At 43.8% G+C, this 24,376-nt stretch overlaps 1 protein-coding gene across 1 annotated transcript in view; it reads right to left on the reverse strand.

Annotated features, from left to right (window-relative positions):
• SPAG16 (sperm associated antigen 16) overlaps positions 1-24,376 on the reverse strand; it is a 1,450,443-nt gene that overhangs the window by 1,384,116 nt on the left and 41,951 nt on the right. The window contains exon 4 of the mRNA XM_077448331.1: positions 4,425-4,552. Within this exon, the coding sequence (XP_077304457.1) occupies positions 4,425-4,552 (128 nt within the window). The remainder of the gene's footprint in view (positions 1-4,424; positions 4,553-24,376) is intronic.

Raw genomic sequence — 24,376 nt, forward strand, 5'->3', positions numbered from 1 at the left:
CCCCATTTTGGAAAGTAGACACCCCTAAATTTAGGGGTACACTAGTAAGACTAGGTAATAAATGGCGGGTGCCCTGAAACTATAAAAAAATAACTAACCAACCAGCGTTACCTGTAACAGTTATATGGTGATCACTGGTGAAAGGGTTAACTAGGGGGCAATCAGGGGGCTTTATGCGGTAGTATATGGGGGTCCCTGGCGCTATAAAAAGCTGCGGCGAACCTAAATACCTACCTGCCTAACTAGCGTCACCTGTGACACTAATACAGCGATCAGAAAAATGATCGCTTATTAGGCTGGGTTCACACTGGAGCGATGTGGGAACGCCACGAATGCGCGGCGGGTTCCCGCATCGCATGCCTCCCGGCGGCAGTTCACACTGCCCTATGCGAACTGCTGGGAGGGTCAGTGAAATGTTAATGACACCCCCAGATCAGTTCGTATATCGCAGTGCGATCTGCAAACTCGGATCGCATGGTGTGAACACCCATGCGATCCGATTCTGCTGCGGACCAAAAAAAGGCTCCCGTGCGAGTTTGCGGCGGGTGCGGCGGGTGCGACACGAATTCAGCCATACTATCTGTATGGCTGAACTCGAATCGCACAGAGATCGGATGTGATTTGCACTGCAGTGCGGTGCGAATCACATCCGTTCTCATAAACCGCTGCAATGTGAACCCAGCCTTAGTGACACTGGCGACGGGGGGTGATCACGGGGTTAAACCTTTATTGGGGGGGTTAGGGGGGTACCTTAGAACTAAAGGGGGCTAACCCTAACTGCCCTAACAGTTATTACAGTCACAAATGACACCCGCTGGGTGATCAGGGGGTTAAACCTTTATTAGGTAATAAATGGCGGGTGCCCTGAAACTATAAAAAAATAACTAACCAACCAGCGTCACCTGTAACAGTTATATGGTGATCACTGGTGAAAGGGTTAACTAGGGGGCAATCAGGGGGCTTTATGCGGTAGTATATGGGGGTCCCTGGCGCTATAAAAAGCTGCGGCAAACCTAAATACCTACCTGCCTAACTAACGTCACCTGTGACACTAATACAGCGATCAGAAAAACGATCGCTTATTAGGCTGGGTTCACACTGGAGTGATGCGGGAACGCCACGAATCCGCGGCGGGTTCCCGCATCGCATGCCTCCCGGCGGCAGTTCACACTGCCCTATGCGAACTGCTGGGAGTGTCAGTGAAATGTTAATGACACCCCCAGATCAGTTCGCATATCGCAGTGCGATCTGCAAACTCGGATCGCATGGTGTGAACACCCATGCGATCCGATTCTGCTGCGGACCAAAAAAAGGGTCCCGTGCGAATTTGCGGCGGGTGCGGCGAATGGCTGAACTCGAATCGCACAGAGATCGGATGTGATTTGCACTGCAGTGCGGTGCGAATCACATTCGTTCTCATAAACCGCTGCAATGTGAACCCAGCCTTAGTGACACTGGCGACGGGGGGTGATCACGGGGTTAAACCTTTATTGGGGGGGTTAGGGGGGTACATTAGAACTAAAGGGGGCTAACCCTAACTGCCCTAACAGTTATTACAGTCACAAATGACACCAATGCAAAAAAAAAAATGACATTGGTGTCACTGTGACTGGGGGGCAGGGGTAATTGGGGGGGTGATCGGGGGGGTGTGAGTGTGCCTGGCATGTTCTACTGTGTAGTGTCGTGTTGGTGCAACTCACCGATCCTCTCTCCTCGGTGTCGGAACGAAAAATACCGACACGGAGGAGAGATTACATCACTTCCTCTCCTGTGTTTACATTACAGGAGAGGAAGTGATGTCACGGAGCATTTTCATTCATCGTGAGCGATCGCGAGGGGGTGGCCATGAATGAATGGCCGTCCCCTCGTCCGGGATCGCTCCCGAACGAATACCGACCGCCGCGGGCACCGGGCGGGGGCCCGATCGGGCCCCCGACCCGCGGGAAGGCAGGGACGTACATGTACGCCAATATGCCTGCCCGTGCCATTCTGTCGACGTACATTGTCGTGCGGCGGTCGGCAAGTGGTTAAGCGAGTTGCCCAGCTCCTGTCCCTTAAAATATTCCCAAACCTTTAACCATAGGCTAATTTTCTGCTTGATGAACATTGTGTTGGTGCACTGCTGGCTTTGGCCACTATATTGGATTTCCCCCCTTTCTGTGCGGCCGTTCTGCTCGTACTTTGTACATTCTGTGGCTATCCTGTTTATTGCCATCCTGGTGTTTTTGCAGGTGTTCCGAGTTGGAACACACACACATAATAATATAATATAATATAATATAATATAATATATATTCCTTACTCTACTCCTGGGCTAGCAGGATAAATCCCCTTGATGTTCCAGGACACCATGCTAACCTATATATTACATTATTTAAGGTTTCTGATTGTTATATCTTTTGTTTGGGGGGGATTTTTGGAGGCTCTTGCTCTGCCTACTGACAGACAGACAGACAGACAGACATACATACATACATACATACACATATACATATACACACACACACACACACACACACACATCTACCTTACAGAGCCTCATGTGTGTTTGGCCCTGTGATTTCTTGTGAATGATAACATATATTCTGGTTCTGGCATCTATTTTGAGATACTATTGGACCCTTACCTGGCTCCCATGTAGTTTACATTCAGGTGAGCCAGCCTTATGCTCAATACTGTATGCAAGCTTATTATAATATTATTTTTAAGTCCAGCCTGGTGTTTACCAATGATATTACTGTTATGTTTTCTGTTTACGACATAAATATTGATTTGATCAGTTGATGACCATGCCATTTTGTTCCCCAAGCCTTTGATGTAGAGACACTTGCCTCACGTACACAGTTATACCTTTAAAGGTAGGTTCTATGACTTTGTTATATTGTCATGTAGGTCACCTGTTTGATGTCCCTTTATGAATCTCCTCTCTAATCTATCATACTTGCTTTTTTGCTTTAGACCTTGGTCTAGGTCTATTTTTTTTTTTTTTTTATTGTCCTGCTGCTCCATCTGGGTCTGTGTCCATTAGGGTGCTCTGCCTCCTTGATAGCAAGGATGTTGTTCTAATATGTGTAAGTACTCCCCTTTAAATACCATTCTATCATGCATTATTTCAAATCAATTTAATCATTTTTTTTTGGGTTACTCTGCTCTTCCTATATCCCTTAGATTGATCTAGCTCCAGAAGAAGCGCATTTATTGGTGCAAAACTAGTCGAGCAAGCTACGTAGATCTTGAAAAGCAGTTAGGACACCAATTGAGTCAGCTTGTGTGACCCATTTTTGGCTACCTATAGGAATTGACCTGTCTAGGTCACCATTTATGCCATTACCTTTGGCTTTAGGCTGGGTTCACATATGAGCATGCAGCAGCTCACAGCGGGAGTCTGGGGCATCCTCGTTCACCGTTTCAGGTCCAATTTTATCCTGATATTTTTGCTGAATTTGGACCTGAAAAACGGACCAAGACGGACAGGACTCCTGTGCAAATCACATCAGAGCTGCTGCGGAGATATGTGAATCGGCTCCATAGAGAGCTAGTCACAATCTCCTGCAGTGCAAATTGGATGCGGGGAAACCAGCATCCAATTCACACTATTGTGAACCCAGCCTTACTCAGAATCTCCCTAGGTCCCCAATTGTATCATTGAAGCCCAGGTTTCTGAATGGATGGTGGACATGGGAGAAGGTTTTAATCACTTTTGCATGCATTTTATCTCATATGTGTCTAATATCTTGTTGATAAAAATGTATAACAAAATATTTTATTAGAATTCTAAGTATGCCTATAAAGTCCATTCTTTCAAAGCCCTTGTATATGTTATCAAATTAAAAGGACATGGCATAGCCTATACACGCCGCCCACAGAGCCAGCCTGTGGTGATAGCTTCTATATACATGCATACAACCAGTAAAATGAGAATGCATTAGTACTTTGCATTACATGTTTCAGGTCGGGGACTTGGAAAGTCCCTGCCAATAAATTCGTATGATAGCCAGGCACCTAGCATTTTAGAAGGAGAGCGATCCCTCAGCACAAGTGTGTGTTAAGTAAGTAGGTCTGGCAAAAAGCAAGATGTATTGAAAGTGGTGATGCATGAGACTGCTGGATTTCATAATGATTAGCAACTTATACAGAGCTGCAAGGAAAGGAAATAAACTGCTAACCTGATTTTGTTTTCTTAAAACCAATACCCGGCTTTATAACTACACAATAGTTACTCTGTAACTAGGGTCTACATTTTTCAGTTGAGAATGAGGATAAAGTATGTAAGACATCATTTTTATCTGAGCAAAATTACAGACTTTTCTATTATTTTCTTAACCCCATTGCAATAATAACAATGATGAAATGGTAGGCCTTAGCCAATTTTGATAGCTTTTAGTATCCTCAGATGTTGCGACTTTAGGCACAAGAAAATCTACCATTCTGTTTGAAAGCACTCCAAGGTTTTCATCATCCCCATTTTAATCAGAAAATTGCGCAGAAAATCGTCCACCACTTCAGGTTTGTGAGATGCAGCTCGCTGAGAAGAGACTGGAGATCTTTGTGACTACAAAAGAGGGGGAAAAAAACCTCAAATTATTAAAGAATGATAATGTACAAATACACGTACAAGACAGAAACAGACTTAAATTTAGATTAAGTGCTCATGCACACGGACGTTTTAAAAAACTGGCTGCAAAGCTAGATCCGACGCCTGGAAAAATCGTTGTTAAAAACGTGATTTTACCGCATTTTGCATTGGCGTTTTTGCGTGTTTTTTAGCGTTAGCGTTAAGTAGCTTTTTTTAAGAAACATCTCTTGGCTATAGGACTCAGAAAACAAAGAAAATATGTTGCGCGTTTATGCGGGTTTTTGCGCGTTTGTGCGCGGTTTTCCGCGATTCGCGTTTTTACAGCTCTAGCTCCACGCCACGGAACGCACTGGTCCTGGGTTTTTTTTTCAGCTTAAAAACGCCTATGCCATTTGCAGCTCAAAAACGCCTAGGTGGGCATGAAGCCATAGACTAACATGGACAGGCCTTTTTAAGCTGCAAAAAAAGCTCAAAAAAGCGGCTGTAAAAACGTCCGTGTGCATGAGGCCTTATTTACATTTTTGCAGATTTGTATCTAGTATTCCTATTTGAAACTTGTTTTCATACTGAGTTGCCACACTCCAGCTGAAAGTTCATATAAAGGCTTGCACTGGGAGTTCCTGCTCTATGAGCCGACAAGTGGGAGAAACTTTAATGAGCTTAAAAAAAAAAAGGAAAGTGAACTCAAAGAAGATGACACCAACGTAGTCATATCCACTGAAGTCCAAGAAGCAGAAAGGAGATGGCACAGTGGCACGGAGTCTGCAGAATTGCAAGCTGATCAAATGAACTTTCCCTCGAATGTCATGAAGCCAAATAGCACAGTAAAGCAGAGCGTATTGAAAAAAAGCTCAATTCTCAAAACACACACACACACACACAGCAGAATAGGGATCTTTCATTTCAGCCATGTGACTGTCATTTTCTAATCTCAAACATCAGACTGAAAAAAATGCCATTAAAAAAATAAAATAAAAAAAATAGTAAATAGATATCCATTTTTTTTGTTTTTTTTTAGCTGTAGGTTCACATTTATGTTTTTTTCCCCGATACAAGGTGAACATTTCGCACCCTCCTATCCTCTACAGCCAAAGAAGCTCTCTAATTTGTAGTTGGCATGGTGCTGCATATGATCAGTTATGATACCACCCTTTGATGGATGACAGTGCAGTTCAGTTCGGAGCAAATGCAACTGACTGTTATTTACAGCACAACTTAAGATTTAACAGTTTTGGGAAGCTGTTAAATTAATGGGTTTTGTTATAACTAATATGCAACACATGCATTTTGCGTGTTGCATCTACCAATTTAAAAATTAAAAAACGCGCAACAACTGAATACGTATACAGGATTCAGTGCTCCATGATCCTGTCATGAGAATATGGCAGGATATGTAGTTTTATGCCCCGTACATGATAGGATTTTCCCCGACAACAAATGTTCAATGTGAGCTTGTTGTCGGAAATTCCGACAAACAACTGTTTGAAAGAAGGTTCTCAAATTTTCAGACAAGACTCGTCGGAAATCCCAACGCACAAAAGTCCACACATGCTCAGAAGAGCCGCACTGGCTATTGAACTTCCACTTTTCTCGGCTTTTCGTACGTGTTGTACGTCACAGCGTTCTTGACGTTTGGAATTTCTGACAACATTTGTGTGACTGTGTATGCAAGAAAAGTTTGAGCCAACATCTGTTGGAAAAAAAAATCCACGGTTTTGTTGTCGGAAAGTCCAATAGTTTGTGCGCGGCATAAGAGAGTTACAGGGCCATGTTATTAACTAATTGCTCTATTTAAAGCATTTTGACAGACCAGAATGGAAAAAAAAAAAAAAGTGATTCAAATTCATCCTAATGGTATTGGTGGTCAGTTTTCCCATGCAGTTTTTGTAAGCAATACAATTTGATTGGAGTCTTTCATAGGCCTTGTATGGTTAAGAAGACTAAAAAAAAAGGCTAACCAAAATGACAGGAATAGACTTGTAAATCACTTTTAAATAGGGCATTTTCTTTTTTACGTTCAATAACCTTATGAAGTACTTTTTACTATTCTAAACTATTGAAGACTAGAACCATATTTGATTGATGTGAATAATCACACATTATTGTTTACTGTACCATTTAAGATCAACTTTGAGCAAGAACAGTGCCGAGTCAGATAAGGGCACCCAATTTATCACTGGATTTTGAATTTTAATTTAAAACATTTCATTGCCAGGTTACAAGGGTTTCAGAAGGCCTCTGTGTGTGACTACTGCACGCTGACCTTGATTAGTGAAGGGGAATATTTGCTTTACAGAATCCTACACTTGGGCTTGGGCATTTCCTGAACACCATATCAGCCATCTAAGGGTTTTACATGGTGGGGGTGGACCTGTTATACTCCAGCAGTGCAAAGAAAAACAAATATAAAAAAAACAGTCAGACCGGCAGTGTGCTTTGTATGTATGTTCACACATTTTTTTTTAGATTGTACCTTTTATGCATTCCTTATGTGCAAAATCTAACGCTTTAGTTCTCCGAACTGTTATTTCATTATCAGAAGAGACGACTAATGGCCTAATCTTCGGTATTTATAGGAATCATCCTGTTAGCATACCTAATGATATCCTTAATACTTAATCAACCAGTCACCCTCTTGCTCCCAATTTGCAAGCAGATTTTTAACTCTATAAATTAGCTCTAAATCTGGTAACTGCCGCTAATAAAATAAAGAACTAAAAAAAACTCTTTAGTGTAATTAGAGCAGCAATCAGGCACAAAATACCTTTTAGTATTAAACTGCCTATATTAAAATAGGTGTCTTTACATATCTGATAATATAAAAACATTCTTTGTAAACCTCTTGGTTTCAACCTTCCTAAATATTTGAATGTAGCATGACTTCTAGAGTTGTGCCTGTTTTTGTAGGTTCAGTTTTGGGTAAGGACATGTTTTTGGGTGCGTCAAGCATTAAGTCAAATTCATTTTATTTCCTTATTGTCTACATATGCATGGCATTGTCTTAATTACATTGAATAAAATAACTATTTTATGAACTCTGCCTTTTTTTTTTGCTTCTTTACTAAACTATATCTTTCCTGTCCCTCTTTTTAAATACCGATGGCTGCCATGGGTGATCTATTCACACAGAGGAAATCCCTATGAACAAAAATAGTTGTCAGATCTTCATTAAGGGCCCGTGTCGGTGGGCTTTTGCATTCTATACAGCTCTATGGAAATTCAAAACAAGCTTGAAGCAAGACAAATGCAAGTCAGAAGGGAATCAACTGCTGGTTAAATGCATCTTTCCTTAATTTCTGAATGTTAGAAGCATATCAAAATTATGTCAAACATTCCACTGACACAAGCCCAAAGCCCAGCGACACTGACGCTAGAGGTCCTGCACATTCCAGAGAAAGGTCATACATTTAGGCTAAATATATACATACAGAGGTATGTGGTGCTAAATCAGGTGGCTACCTCACTAGTCAGCACTGCTGCCAGGCTAACCTATATAGATTATGTGCATCATATGAAACCAAACTTTGGCTGCAATGGTACTTTTTACACCAATTTTAGCGATGTGTATTATTCATGGTATTGCCCAACCCCATCTATACCACCTTTTTGCTAGTTATAAATTGATCCGGGTGGCTTCCATTTTTTGCTTTGTTGGATTTGGTACAGACACACACTGGGATCTGCAGATGCCCAGAGAAATGTTGGGCTTCTGAGGTGTTGTTGAACTGTAGGGAGAAACAAACTTATCCTTGCAGTGGGGCTTCTGCAAAACTGCAAGGGTTAAATGCTTCCTTTTCTTTCTAGGGTACCATTAAAAAGCAGCTTTACACTTTATCCTTCACTCCCATAGGCTTCCTCCTCTTTGTGCGACCAGTCCCACAATGCTGCTTCTCTTTTGTGGTCCGTCAGTTGCAGGCACTCTTACTATATTATATTGGATCTCTCACACAAGAGATAGAGGATAGAGAGATAGAGAGAGATTAGCTCCTGGTGATCACTTTTTCTCGAAATGAAGTCCAGTGAGCAGGCAGTTTCTTTAAAATCTGGCGGGTTGATAGCTTTATTTTACAAGTGGTTTGCAAAGTCATAAAAATAAAACAACAAAGTAAAGCTTGCCATCCAGCTCTAAACTAAACAATAGATTGCTCACTATACTGTGTGGGGCTGGTCCCCGTCACCCAGAAAACAAAGGAAAAGAAAACCTTTCAGTCCAAACAGAGCTCCGCTCTCCGATTCCCTTCTGAGCCCTGCTGTGTTCTCTTCCTGGTCATTTAAAGTGCACCTGAACATGGACTCAAGTGGACCACAACACCCAGCATCTGCATTGTTTTGGCGCTTTCCCAGCCTATGCTCTACTATAAACTTAAAGGGCTGTAAATCCAGGAGCCACCTTGTCACACGGGCATTTTTCTCTGTTAGGCCGCGTACACACGGGCGGATTGTCTGCCCAACTAAGTTCGTCAGACAATCCGACAGACAGTCCGTCCAAATTTTGAATGAACGGACTTGACCACACACGATGAACAGACAGTCCGTTGAAAACTTGCGCGATGACGTGTACAGCACGTACGACGGGACTAGAAAAACGACGTCCAATACACTGCAATGCAACCTTCGGCCGTGTAAATCCTTTCTGAGCATGCGCCATACTTAGTCCGTCCAACTTGCCTACACACGAGCAGACTGTCCGCTGAAACCAAGTTTGGACGGACAAAACCAAGTTTGGACGGACAAAATTACGGAAATTCCGAAAGACAAAGTCCGTCAGACTGTCCGCTGAAAAAGTCCGCTGAAGCCCACACACGAGCGGATTGTCCGCTGAAACACGGTTCAGCGGACTAAGTTGGGCAGACAATCCGCCCGTGTGTACGCAGCCTTACACATCCACTTTAGGGAAGCATGGTCGGTGACCAGCTTAAAATGACCTCCCCAACAAGTAATACTTCAGGGAGTCTAAGGCCCATTTAATAGAGAGACACTCTTTTTCGACAATAGCATAGTTTTTCATGCTTGTTCAGTTTCCGGCTCAGGAATACCACCGCGTTCTCCTCACCATCTCTGTTCTGGGATAATACAGCCCCCAGGCCCAACTCAGAGGTGTCCGTCTGTACCACAAACTCCTTTGTGAAGTCTGGGGTCATTAGCAACGGTAGTACACAAAGGGCCTGTTTTAATTTCTGAAATGTCTATTCGGTTTCAGGATTCCATTTAACCAGGACTGACCATCTACCCTTCGGCAGGTCGGTCAGAGGGGCGGCAATGATGGCAAAGTTGGGTATAAACCATCTAATAACCCGTAATGCCCAAACTTGTTTTTTTGTTTACTGGTTGGGGCCATTTTTGAATTGCCTCAACCTTATTGGTCTGAGGCTTGACCAGTCCTCGCCTAAAACATACTCAAGGTATTTGGCCTCCTCCAGGCCTATGGCATATTTTTTTGAGGTTGGCTGTGAGACCCGCTTCCCTAAGGGAATCTACTTCTGCTTGTATTCAGGGCAAGTGCGATTCCCGATCTGGGCTGTGGATGACCACATCATCCAAATAAGCAGCTGCATACGGGCAATGTGGTCTCAAAGTTTTGGCCATCATTCGCCAGAGTGAGCACATCCCTTGCATTTTTGTAACCATTTGATTTTATCTTTTCATGTGACAACACTGATGAAATGACACTTTTCTACAAAGTAGTGAGTGTACAGCTTGTATAACAGTGTAAATTTGCTGTCCCCTCAAAATATGGCAAAGAACTCTGAGGATCTATAAAAAAGAATTGTTGCTCTACATAAAAAGATGGCCTAGGCTATAAGAAGATTGCCAAGTTCCCAAAAGCAAGCTGCAGCAGGGTGGCAAAGACCATTCAGCGATTTAACAGGACAGGTTCCACTCAGAACAGGCCTTGTCATGGTCGACCAAAGAAGTTGAGTGCACATTCTCAACGTCATAGACGTACGAGTGCTGCCAGTAAAATAAAAAGAAGGTGCTACTGATTTCTAAGGCACCACAATATTTGTGCAAATTTTTATCAAAACAATATTTTTTACTAAACATCCACTAAAATCATGGATTAGCAAATTTTCCAAAATTCCTACTAAAAATATAAAAGCTTAACATGCATTAAGTTAACAAATGACAAATATTTGTCATTTACATTGCGCCTTTTTTGCAAAATGGTGAAAACGTACACAAAAATGTAAATATCCAAATTTCGTTGAAAATCTGAAAGCTTTCACGTGTCCCTTACAGCTTTCAGAATTTGTGAAAGACCCCCAAAACCATATATTTTATTAAAGCATATGATCTCTAGAATAAAAAGAAGGTGCTACTGATTTTTTTTAGACCCTGTGGTATTTGCGCAAATATTTATTAAACCAATATATTTGCAAAAAAAAAAAAAAAATACACTAAAACCATTATTCACAGATAAAAAAAAAAAAAATAAAAATAAAAAAAAAAACACACACACCACAGGTAATTTTACCAAAGTCCCCTACTAAATATAAAAGCTTAACCTGTATGGAGTTAATAACAAATATTTGTTAATCTTAAATTGCGCCTTTTTGCAAAGTGGTGAAAATCGAACGTACCCACAAAAATTTCTTTACAAATCTGGAGGTTTTCATTTTTCACTTAAAGCTTTCAGAATTTGTAAGAGACCCCCAAAACCACACATTTTCTGAAAGCACATGGCCAGTAGAATAAAAAGAAGGCGCTACTGATTTTTAAAGGCATCTCAGGCTCGGTTCACACAGGACGCGGCACGACTTGCAGCGCCGCGACCTCAGCGGCGACTTGCAAAACGACTTCTGTATAGAAGTCAATGCAAGTCGCCCGAAGTCGCCGCCAAAGTAGTACAGGAACCTTTTTTCTAAGTCGGAGCGACTCGAGTCGCTCCTATTAGAACGGTTCCGTAGTACAGAACGGGGGCGACTTGTCAGGCGGCGAAGTCGCCTGGACAAGTCGCCCCTGTGTGAACCGAGCCTCAATATTTGGGCAAATGTTTATCAAACCAATATTTTTGCTAATCTAGCAATAGTTACCTCAATGGCTTCAATTGGTAGCAACACCAAATGTCTAGAAGTTAATGCTCCTTACCTGCAGGCACCAAAAGATGTGGTCACCTTCCCAATAATAGACAACCATATAGAACAGGAGAGATGAATGGATCAAGGGAGTGTGTGCTACCCTTTGAAGATGAATGTCTTATGGTGACATACAATATGAGCTACAACTTTTTATTATTATTAACTGGAGCTTAATAAGCCGTTTCATTTGAATCTCTAATATATCTGGTTTTTGGTGGGAGATATATTTAAACATTGTTCCTGCGATAAAGCCTGTACATATGCATTGCTTTAATTGAGCGGTTTCTGCTTCCTTAGACAAATAACATTATTGATCACCTCATAAATGTTATCCTATACTGACAAAAGGAAGATATAATACAATACAAGGGGTTATCATGAATATTTAGTTCTCCTACTCTGTTGTATATTTGCCTAGTCATCGAATTCTACCACAATGCTTGGTCAGCATGCACTGCTCTTTTTTTTTTGCTCTGTTAAAGCATCCCCCCGCAGGCGAGATGTCCTTGAAATAAGAGCATCTGCTTCAGTGTAAATGCACAAACACAGAATGTGTTTGGATGCATCTCCATGCAGGATTTATAATCCCATAAAACACTCTGCAGCAAGGCTTGAACTGGCTGCCTGTCCCACATTAGTCTAATATAACGCTCACTGCACAACCAGACAATCTGCAAAAAGTTTATTCTTACCATACAGAAAAAAGTGAAGTTTACCATAAATGCTAACCTTCGCTAAAGGGTCAATAGCTCCATACAATACATTATTCTGATCCTGAATGTGATGTGGCCCCAAAACTGAAAAGCGGACAGTAAGACAAAATAAAATATGCCAAAAAAAATAAACTATAGATCCCCAAAAGGAATACTGTAACTTGGCACCTGAATCAGCATGGGACTATAAGCTGCTGAAAGCAGAAACCCTAGCAAGGCTGGGAGTGACTGTTGCTTTAAAGGTGAACTGAGTCCATGGCTGGCGCTTTGACAAGGCTAAACCTGTCCATGCAGAGCTGTACCAACTGATGCATTTGTTTCAGGACTGGCGAAAACCTCAGGAAAAAGACACCCACTTAGATTGTGGAAAGAGTAGCACTGAACCATTTTCTGCAAGGGCTGCCTAGGGAGCGCCATCAAAATTGGAGTGGTCTCTGTACATGGGGTTGTCAAGGACTATCCAATGGTCTGTGTAACCCTGACCACAACAGCAGGAACTGCTACACAGAGTTGGGGTGATCCCGGCTTTACCTCACGATTTGCTAATTGGGCACAATTGCACCCTATTTTGGGACTTGTTTGAACAAAAGTTCAAAGGTTCAGGGGCCTCCCCCAAAAAGGAGGTAAACAGTAAAGAAATGTGTCCGATGTGTAAACCTGCAGGAGCTGACCTAGATCCCCTGGAGGTGGAGAGTTCTCCCTCTGATGGTGACTTTTTACTGCTGATGCTACCAGACGACCACATTGAGGACTGTTTGGCTGAGTTTGAAAACATGGCATCAATTAAAAAGGTGGCCCAGAAACTGCTGGGCTGAATTAGTGCAAACGCTCCTCACAGGGGAATAACAGGACATGTACTGCCTAATGGGACTGGATAGAAATAACCATCATAGGTTTATAGCAGCAATCCTGTCTAGAGATGCTGTGGATTCAGAGAAGGAAGGGGGCATAGACCTGGGAGCAGGCATTGGAAAAAGGATGCCCTTTGATAGGCGTATAGCCATTGTGGTATAAATTGGAACAGGCCTGGGGCTGGGGGAGATGTGAAGTATCAGCCTGGGAAGGGCTAATTAAACAGGGCAAGTACTTCCCTTTCAGGCCTGCTCATTAGGCACCTGGTCAGAGAGGCTGAGGGGAATGGCTGTTTAGCCATCAATGCTGTGAGGAGCTTGAAGCTGAAAAGGACCCCTGTTGCCTCTGACCTGAGCCTGCTGGGGAAGCTTGCCTGAACTGAGACTGTACTATGTTAAAATGCTGAGGCTGGGATGCTTGAACACTGTTTAAAATGGACTGTCTTATATGGCTAAGGCTTCATGTAGACGGATCGTTTCTACAACCTCTCCTGAATGTTTTAACTTGACCCATTGTGACCGATGTATAAAAAATCAGTTTTGCAGAGTTTGCAATTTTTAAAAAAATTGCCAAAATTGAAAAAAACGCCTGTAACGAAATGCAGCTTAAAAAAAAAAAAAAACAAAAAAAAAAAAAACAAAAAAAAAGAGTTACTGCATTTACAAGCGGTTAGGCTAGGTTCACACTATAGCGATGCGGGAACGCCGCAAATCCGCAGCGTTTTCCCGCATCGCATGACTCCCGCCGGCAGTTCACACTGCCCTATGCGGACTGCTGGGAGTGTCAATGAAATCTTAATGACACCCCCAGATCCGTCCGCATATCGCAGTGCGATCTACACACTCGCACAGGAATCGGATCGCATGGTGTGAACACCCATGCAATCCGATTCTGCTGCGGACCAAAAAAAGGGTCCCGTGCTTGTTTGCTGCGGGAGCGATGCGAATTCAGCCATACTATCTGTATGGCTGAACTCGCATCGCTACAGAGATCCGATGTGATTTGCACTGCAGTGCGGTGCGAATCACATCCGGATCTCCCCCCCGCAGCAGTGTGAACCCAGCCTTAAAGGCATTTGGTGTTTCCAATGCTTCTGAACATCTGCATTTTGCATTAAAAAAATGCTTTTAACCACCTCAATACAGGGCACTTAGACCCCCTTCCTGCCCAGACCAATTTTCAGCTTTCGGTGCTCTCATACTTCGAATGACAATTACTCAGTCATGCAATACCGTACCCAAATGAAATTTGCGTCCTTTTTTTCACACAAAATAGAGCTTTCTTTTGATGGTATTTAATCACTAATGGGTTTTTTTCTTTTTTGTGCTATAAATAAAAAAATGGCAACATTTTGTGAAAAATTGCCTTTTTCGTTGTTGGTCATGAAATTTAGCAACTTAGCAATTTTTCTTCATAAATTTTGGCCAAAATTTATACTGCTATATATCTTTGGTAAAAAATAACCCAAATTAGTGTATATTATTTGGTCCTTGTGAAAGTTATAAAGTCTACAAACTATGGTGCCAATCACTGAAAATTGAAAACACCTGAACAGGCCTTCAGTACAGATGAATCTCATTTCTTGAGGTACTAACAAGTCAGAAAAAGTACAAATATCCCCCAAATTACCCCTTTTTAGAAAGTAGACATTCCAAGGTATTAAGTAAGTAGCATGGCGAGTTTAAGTTGTAATTTTTTTTCCCACAATTCTTTGTAAAATGATTTTTTTTTCTTTTTTTTTTTACAAAATGTCCATTAACTGGTTATTTCTCACAGAACATATGCATACACCAAATTACATCCCAAAATACATTCTGCTACTCCTCCTGAGTATGGGAATACCATATGTGTAGGACTTTTACACAGCCTGGCCACATACAAAGGCCCAACATTGAAGTAGCACCATCAGGGGATCTACGAGCATAAATTGCACATCTCATTTCTCAACCACCTATTACATATTTGAAGGCCCTGGAGCACCAGGAGAATGGCATTTCCCACAAAACAACCCCATTTTGGAAAGCAAACATGCCAACGTATAATCTATGAGGCATAATGAGTCTTTTGAACGGTTATTTTTTTTCCCAGAAGTTTTTGAAAAATGTGGGGGAAAAAAATGAAAACTTTTTTTTTTTTTTTTTTTTTTTTTTTGCACAAAGTTGTCCATTTATAAAGATATTTCCAACACATAGCAAATACATAGCAAAAATTATACCCCAAAATACATTCTGCTACACCTCCGGAGTATGGGGATACCACATGTGTGAGATTTTTACACAGCTTGGCTACATACAGATGCCTGACATCCAAGTAGCACCATCAGGCTTTACATTACATAGATAGATAATTTCCAGGCAACCTATCATTTTTGGCAGCAGTCAAGGATGTGCTTAGCAAAAGCAATAGTAATTATCCAGGCAGCAGGCAGGAATATGGTCTATGGTCAGCACAAAGATATTTTCAGCACAGCCAAAGCATTTGTCCATAGAAAGTGTCCAGGCAGAGACAGCCAGCACAGCCATATTATTTATCCTGGTACACTGTTACCTGTAGACAGACAGACGCTCATTATTGTACCGCTCTCCAGCCCTTCATAAAAACATACTGCCTCTTGCTACAGCTAATTATTTGCATAGTCCAGGTAGCAGGCAAAGGTGTGGTCCATTCATGCGGCAGGCAAAGGCATGATGGCAGTAAGTCAGCAGCAGGCTGAGGGCCACAATCGGGTAAGACCTGTGCACAGGGGCACAGGGGTAGAGGCTTTGACCCACTTAAATCTCTGTGAAGCCTCCAGACTCCAGACCCCAATCCGGAAATTACGAAAACCCAGAGAAAACAAAAAAAAAAAAAAAATCCATCCAGAAAAACTATTCTGGAGCTCCTCACATATGTGAGACCCCTGTGTACTACAGTAGCAGGGCAACAGATCAGTCCAAGCGGTAGGCAAAAGCATAATCCATAAAACAGGCCAGGGTCAGTTCACTTGCAAGGCAGTGGCATGGTTATTTGGGGAAGCATGGAAAATGGTCAGCACAGATGATGAAAATGGGGAAAACATGGGCTAATATTTTAGGGATGTATGATAGATGAGGGGACGTGACTACTTCTATGAATTTAAGGAAGGGGGGGCGGGGCTTTCTGTGCATTTGGTGTAGACTATGTAGGAATTATAAAATGGCCAAATGGATGAGATAAATTGCTACCTTCTTGTACCAAAATCGGGGCCTCCTTATTGACAAATAGGGCTGAATCATTTGATCATTGGAATCCACCCCCCCCCCCCCCATGTAGAGCTTATAATCTTGGACACATGTCAGCTTTTCAATGGGACCTCGTCTTCGCTAAACTACAACTGTAGTGTCATTGTGAATGCGTGAATGGTGGACATCATGTGCACGTTCCTATTATCATTCCACCTCAAGGCCAGCACTTCATTGCATCTCAGTGTTGCTCTTTCCCCCTTTGCAGCTTTTTGTTTACTATGGATTGTGGGAAGCCCTTCCCATTTTTTTCTGGAGGTTCCGTAGGCCAGGGATTTTATGATGTATAGGTGTTTGAAAAGGGGCAGGCTAGTATAAAAGTTGTCAAGGTATACATGATATCCTTCTTTCAGAAGTGGGTAAGCCCCACACCATTTTTCCAGTTGTGCCCATGTAGGCCGTGCACTCAGGAGGCTGGAGCTGGGAATCTCTTCCTTCATATATGCAGAATGCATAAAGATATCCCGTGACTCTCACAGAGCTTGTAAAATTTTACTCTGTATTTGGCCTTTTTGCTAGGAATATATTGTTTTATTCCTATCCGGCCTGAAAATGGTACCAGGGACTCATCCACACATATATGCTTCTCAGGGACAGAGTTCTGCAAATCGTTGGGAAAATAAATGTATCAGTGGGCGAATTTTATATAGCTTATCAGAATTTGGGGGAGGGGGCACTGGGTGTAGTTAAAAGGAAACAAAAATCATTTCATATCAGGACCTGGGCATGTGGTGGATGGGGTTGGTGGACCAATAGGCATGTCCTTCATTTTTTTGTAAGCCCCATGTTTAGGGTGAGGCACAAAAAAAATTTGAACTCCTCCAAATTCAGATCTCCTCCTCAACGGACGGGCATAAGATTGGGGGTTGTTGGCAATATACTGCTGGGCATATAAAGTAGCCTGGTCCACAATGAATTGCAGTGAAGTGTCAGCAAAAACAGATGAAAGCAATTGATCTCTGAAATTTTGGGTTTTGGCCTGCACACCTGGCTGTGCTGTGAAAGGGGGAAGAATTGGTGATCCTGAGTCGGAAGGCCGCCATGTTGGGTTGGCAAGACCATCTGGCATGTATGTAGCGGCCCTGGCTCTTGGGGGACATGACACTCCAGTAGTTGGGGGGAGTTGAATTTCCTGTGCTGGTACTCAGACGTGATGTGGCAGCACTGGTACTGGGCCTGGGCAATTGTTTGCGGGGCCTATCGCTGGCAGCAGCACTGGTACTGGGCCTTTGTTCCTGGGGCCTATTGCTGGCGGCAGCGCCGGTACTGGGTCTTTGTTACTGGGGCCTATTGCTGGAGGCAGCACTGGTAGTGGGCCTGGGAATATAATCCTGGTTGCTGGAGGCTGCCTGGTTTCCAGAGTGCCGTGCCCTTTTAGGAGGGACCCATTCTTCATCTCAATCATTACTACACTTGATTGGTTCAAATGCTGAATTTAATTCAGAATCAGAATTGGAATTGGAATCTGATTAGAACTCCCGGTGCTCTCATCAGTCACAGAGAGGATCTGGAATGCCTCCTCCCTGTTATATACTCTTTTGGACATGGCTGTGTGGCGGGTAACAGTCACTGATGGGCTGTGTGATGAGTGGTAGGTTACGTTCACCGATAGATGATGATGGTGTGACAGGCGATGGTCACTGATGGGTGACAGTTCCTAATGGGTGACGGGTGACAGGCCACGGTCACTGATGGGTGACGGGTGCACCGCTGATGGTCACTGATGGGTGGCAGGTGATGTATGACAGGCCTCGGTCACTGATGGGTGATGGGTGCACTGCTGACGGTCACTGATGGATGACAGGGCACGGTCACCGATGGGCGATGGGTGCACCGCTGATGGTCATTGATGGCAGTCTCTTATGTGACAGGTGCACATTTATGGGATGACTGTGGCAACTGTTGGGTGACAGATGACAATTAGGGGGGGGTAATGGGACAGGTGTGGTGTTGGTGCAGACACTACTAAACATACATCTGTAACACACTGCTCCTGGCTCTTCTCTCCTCACACGGGAAATGGTGTGTGAGGAGAGAAGAGCTGGTAACAGTTAGTTACAGCTCTGTTTACATTTAGTGATCGGGTGTGAATGGATCACAGCCAATCACGTGGTACACAGCCCTGGCCAATGGCTGTTTACTATAGTCGGTGGCGAGCAGTGTTCCCAGGAACAATGCTGCCACCAACGGACACACGCAGCATGCTCCCGATCGCGCACATGCACCGTGTAAAGTGGGGGAGTTACCATGCGTGATCGGCCGTGACTTCATCACGGACTATCACGTGGTAAACAGCCATGCCCAGTGGCTGTTCATCCGTCAGTGACGAGCGGCGTCTCTGTGACACGCCACCAGCGACAGTATAGGGCTTCATGCACACGATCGCACGCATGCCCTGTTTAAATGGGCTCACATCATAGGACATCTGCCCAGAACAAGAGCCTTACCATCCGGCCATTATATGACAGTGGGAGGTAGGCTAGTGGTTAAACTGCCTATAAACAACTATAAAAACAGCCCTGTGTACATGTACTGATAAGATAACAGACGAGTGTCCAGGGGCAGCTGAAAAATATGCCCAACTGCTCCTTAACGTCCATTTACCAGCAGCAATGTACACAAGGCCTAAGAAGAGTTGTTTTGCTGTTTTGAACTGCCTAGGACAGTGATGGCGAACCTTGGCACCCCAGAGGTTTTGGAACTACATTTCCCATGATGCTCAACTACACTGCAGAGTGCATGAGCGTCATGGGAAATGTAGTTCAAAAACATCTGGGGTGCCAAGGTTCACCACCACTGGCCTAGGAGGACAAAGCATGTCAATTTTTCTGTTTTCGCTGAATAAAGCCTTTTGAGTTGACTAAACTGTCACACAGCTGCCTGTTAACCCCTCAGATTCTGACATATGCTGTACAGTGTGATACAAAAACATTTTTAGAATTCCTATAATTTGGAACATTTTACAGTTATTTAAAAGCACAGTCACTTAAGTGAACACATCCTATATTTACTCTGAGTCGGTATCGGAGATTATGGGGCATTGAACACCATGGCATTTTATTATAGTTATTCATTGTACTAGCACTTCCACTTACCAAGCCTAGTACTTTATGAACTGATTACATTATACAGGAGTTCACGTATTGGTGCAAAACTTCCATGCGTTTATTGTCAACTTATGAAGTATTGTGGATTATATGAATTGTTATGCAAATTGTCCTTTTTGCTGTTATACAATAATGTATTTTTCCAGAAAAAAACAAAAACAAATGAACCAGTTCTTGAATACCTACATTCAATACATACATACTAGGTTATAAATTAAAAATGTACCTAGACCAATGTTTATGCTTTTATTTGTTCAATCACTCTACAATTTATGAATCCACGTTGCCTTTTAAAGGCGCAATAAATAATGTCATTTGGAATAGAGGAAGCATAATATTTAAACTTCCATATAACCAATGACACAACCTTATCTATCAGGAGAAGTGCATTATACGTTTTTCTCCATACCATAAAATTATATATTATATTATATTATATATACACACACACACACACCTTGCAGAAAAGGAGACTGCATTTCCCCTGAAATACAGATGACATATGGCACTGCTGTTGTGCAGGGACCATGACATTGCATTTAGAAATATGCAGCACTACTATGTGAAATTCACTTATTAAACATAGCATTACAATAGAAGTCATTTCTGCAGATCACTCATAGGAAGTACTCTTGGTAAAGGATCATTTACATCTCAAAATGCATAACGCATACAATGAAAAGAACGTCTAACATTTACAGTGATGTATATACAAGCATCCATATCCATATACATAAAGTAATATATCTGAAACTTCTGTAACTTTGATGTGCAGTCTAAACGTCTACAAAAGCTGGCATTTTAGACAAAATAAGACAGCAAAATTATAATAGAGTTAGTTTTCTTCTAGAATGTAAGATGCATTTGGAAAATAAATGTCATCTCTCTCATACAAGCATGTATGCACATTTTATCAGCTGTGAGCAGCTATTTATATATTTTTCTATAGGTAATAGGATTTTTTGTACTCGCCGTAAAATCCTTTTCTCTGTAATTCACCGACTGACACAGCTTCTTCTCTTTAGACAATTGGGTTGTTATGCCACCTTCAGGAGAAGACTAGGCATTACATGTTAACATGCGATAATAAAACTAGAACTTTCTAGTTCGCCCAAGGGGCGGTCCCTTAGCAAACAACCCCTCAGCATGCTACTGCAGCCTCAGTACGTCAACAAGCAGTATAACGTAAAGACAAATATGAGGGGTGGATGCTGTGTCAGCGAATTACAGAGAAAAAGATTTTACGGTAAGTACAAAATATCCCATTTTCTCTTATATTCACTGACTGACACAGCTTCTTCTCTTTAGACCATTGGGACGTCCCCAAAGCAGTGCCAAAACAGCATAAAACTTCATCCACCATGGCATGTGGGAGCTAGTACACACTTTACCCACAAAAAAAGAAAAACCACCACAAAAAAACAGGGCGCTTCTCAACAGAGAAGCACTACCCTCAAATCGCACCAAAACTGTGTTAACTAATGCAACAGTGCATTAACTTAAAAAATGTACTGCGTTTTTGACACACACACACACACACACACACACACACACACACACACACACACACACACACACACACACACACACACCAGGAAAAAAGGAAAACATTGCATATGCAATTGCAACTATACAGCATCCTGCAAAACTTTGCAGACAATACAGGCATCACCCGATGCACTGACATCTACCTTGTAGAACTTTGTAAACGTGTCGACAGACGACCAGAGGAGGTTTACCCACTTGAGCGACAGACGATTGATGTCGGAAGGTCCAAGACGTTACGATTTCCCTCATGGAGTGGGCTGTGACTGGAAAGGGGGGGCACCTGTCCGTTCAAGGCATAGGCTTGTATTACAATCTGTCTGATCCACCTGGAAATGGTGGCCGACGAGACCGCCATGCCTTTCTGTGGACCAGCCACCGAAACAAACAGTGAGTCTGACTTCCAGAAGGGAACCGTGGCAGACAAATACACCTTCATAGCCCGAACCACATCCAGAGTATGAAGGGACACCTCCCTAGGATGTGTCGGCTTAGGACACAGAGATGGTAACACAATGTCCTCATTGATGTGAAATGCTGAGACTACCTTTGGCAGGAAAGACGGTTGCGGATGCAACACCACCTTATCCTTGTGGATAACCAGATAGGGCGACTTGCAGGACAAGTCCGCCAGTTCCAAAACCCTCCTGGCCGATGTAATGGCCAGTAGAAAGACCACTTCTGGGAAAGAGTCAATGGGGGAAACGCTCTGATATTTTCAAATGGTTGTTTCTGAAGTGCCGATAATACCAGGTTCAGATCTCACGGGGGTAACGGTGGACACACCGGAGGGACTACATGTTGCACCCCTTTAGCAAAAGTACTCACTATAGAGTGAGATGCCAGGGGTCGCTGAAAGGACAGTCAAAGCTGATATTTGTCCTTTAATGGGGCTTAACGCCAATTTCTGGTCCACCCCTTGCTGAAGAAACAGCAGGATCCTGGATATAGAAAGGAGCGCGGATGCCATCCTTTCTCCTCACTCACGGAGGCCTTCCAGGTACGAAGATATATCTTCCGAGAAGATTTCTGTGCTCTCAACATAGTTGGGATCACCAAGTCCGACAGACCCCGGTTCCTCAACACCTGGCTCTCAATAGCCATGCCGTTAAAGCCAGCGATGGTAAAGCAGAATGGAGAATCGGACCTCGAGACAGAAGGTCCTCTCGCCAGGGAGCATCTGCCACCAGGCGCACTAGGTCTGCATACCAAGGACACAGAGGCCAATCTGGCCACAAACTGGTAGTGGGCTTCCCCGACTGCAATCGCAGCAACTTTAGATGCAGGAGCAATATGGGTATGTGCAGGTACGCATCCTGGATGTCTAAGGACGCCAGGGCAACCAGTATTAATGGGATCCCCTGGGCTTCCACTCTGCGAAGCAGATGTGGTAACAGTTTCAGTGGAGGAAAGGCGTAGATCAGCTGGTACTGATCCCACGGAGCCACCAGTGCGGTGTCTTGTCCTAGACACGAATCTCGGCACCTTCCGATTTAGACTGGAGGCCAGAAGATCCATGTCTGGTGTGCCCCACCACAGGTACAGTAGCCTGAAAACCTCCAGATGCAACGCCTATTCTCCTGGGTCCAGCATCCGATGACTTAGATAGTCCGCCTGCCAGTTCTCCACACTCGGGATGTAAATGACCGACAGGGCCGGTACATGTCGCTCTGCCCACCAAAGTATGTGAGCAACCTCTGTGCGGCAGCCGAGATTCTTGTTCCTCCTTGGTGATTGACGTATGCCACAGCAGTGGTGTTGTCTGACTGGATCCTGATCGGAGGCCCTTGCAGTCTCATTGACCATGTGGAGAGGCATAGCCTGATTGCTCTCAGTGATCGGTAACTTGGATTCCTCCATCGATCAGAGGCCCTGAGTCGACTGAACTCCCATCACTCCACCCCAGGCGAATAGGGTGGCGTCTGTTGCAATCACCATCCATTTCAGAGGTTGAAACGACTTCCCGGACTGAAGCACCGGGCACCTCAGCCACGAGATCAGGGAACCCCTGACTTACTGTCTCACCTGGATCCGTCGATCCAGGCACAACGAAAGATCTGTCCCACGTTTTTTTAAGATCTCCTTCTGCAGGACTCTGGGGTGGAGCTAGGCATATGGTACTGCCTCGAAGGAGGTCAACATGAGTCCCAGGACTCGCATGCAGAAGCGCAGCAATGACCACTTGCGGTTCATCAGCAGTTTTACCGCAGCTCTGAGAGTCTGCAGCTTGTCTGAAGGGAGAAACACTCTCGCTTCCCTGGAGTCCAGCAGCAAGCCTAGGTACTCCAAACGCTGAGTTGGTACTATCACCAACTTTTTTAGGTTCAACAGCCACCCAATGCTCACCACATCCTCTTCTAACTCTGAGGCGGAAGAAGCTCTCAGGAGGAGATAGTCTAGGTAACCCACGATCGTAATCCCGCGTTGCTGTAGCAACGCCAACACAGGAGCCAATACCTTGGTAAAGACTCGGGGGGGCTGATACCAACCCAAAAGGAAGAGGCACAAACTGGTAGTGGGCTTCCCCCGACTGCAATCGCAGAAACTTTAGATGGAGGAGGAATATGGGTATTTGCAGGTACGCATTCTGGATGTCTAAGGACGCCAGGGAGTCCCCTTGATGGAGTGCAGCAACTACTGAGCGAACCGATTCCATTCTGAACCTCTGCACTTTCACAGAGTGATTGAGGGCTTTTAGAGCCAAGATTGGACGTACCCCTTTCCTTCTTGGGAACTACAAACATGTTTGAATAGAACCCCTGGAAACGTTCCGAATATGGATAAAGGTACAATCACTCTGCGATTCAGCAGGTCCCCTACTGCCCCCAAGAGGGCCTCCCAATGAGCCGGGAGACCGCATATGCTGGAGGGGAAGAATCTGTTTTGAGGCCAAGAGAGGAAAGCTATCTTGTAGCCGTAGGAAATCAGATCGCAGACCCATTGGTCGGACAGTCGAGAGGACCACCAGGCTGCAAACTCCTAAAGGCAACCCCCTACCAGAGTCATGGGTGGGGGCAAACCCTCATGCGGTAGCACTTTTGTTCTCAGGCTTGCGGTTCCAGAGACGTTTCTGCCCTTCCGTGGTCGTCCTGTCGGGCTGGAGACGTTTAGCCAAAGCTCCGGGCAGACGAAAAAGCAGTTCGTGAGCGGAAAAAGAGGGCCCTTGCCTACGGCGTGGCTCCTCAGCCTTCCTGGCCTGTGGGAGTGGGCTACTCTTACCACCGGTGGCATGTATTTGGGGACC

Source organism: Lithobates pipiens, unplaced genomic scaffold (genome assembly GCF_037356315.1).
Source record: "Lithobates pipiens isolate NorthernLeopardFrog02 unplaced genomic scaffold, aLitPip1_a1.2 Scaffold_22, whole genome shotgun sequence".
NCBI classification, from domain to species: domain Eukaryota; kingdom Metazoa; phylum Chordata; class Amphibia; order Anura; family Ranidae; genus Lithobates; species Lithobates pipiens.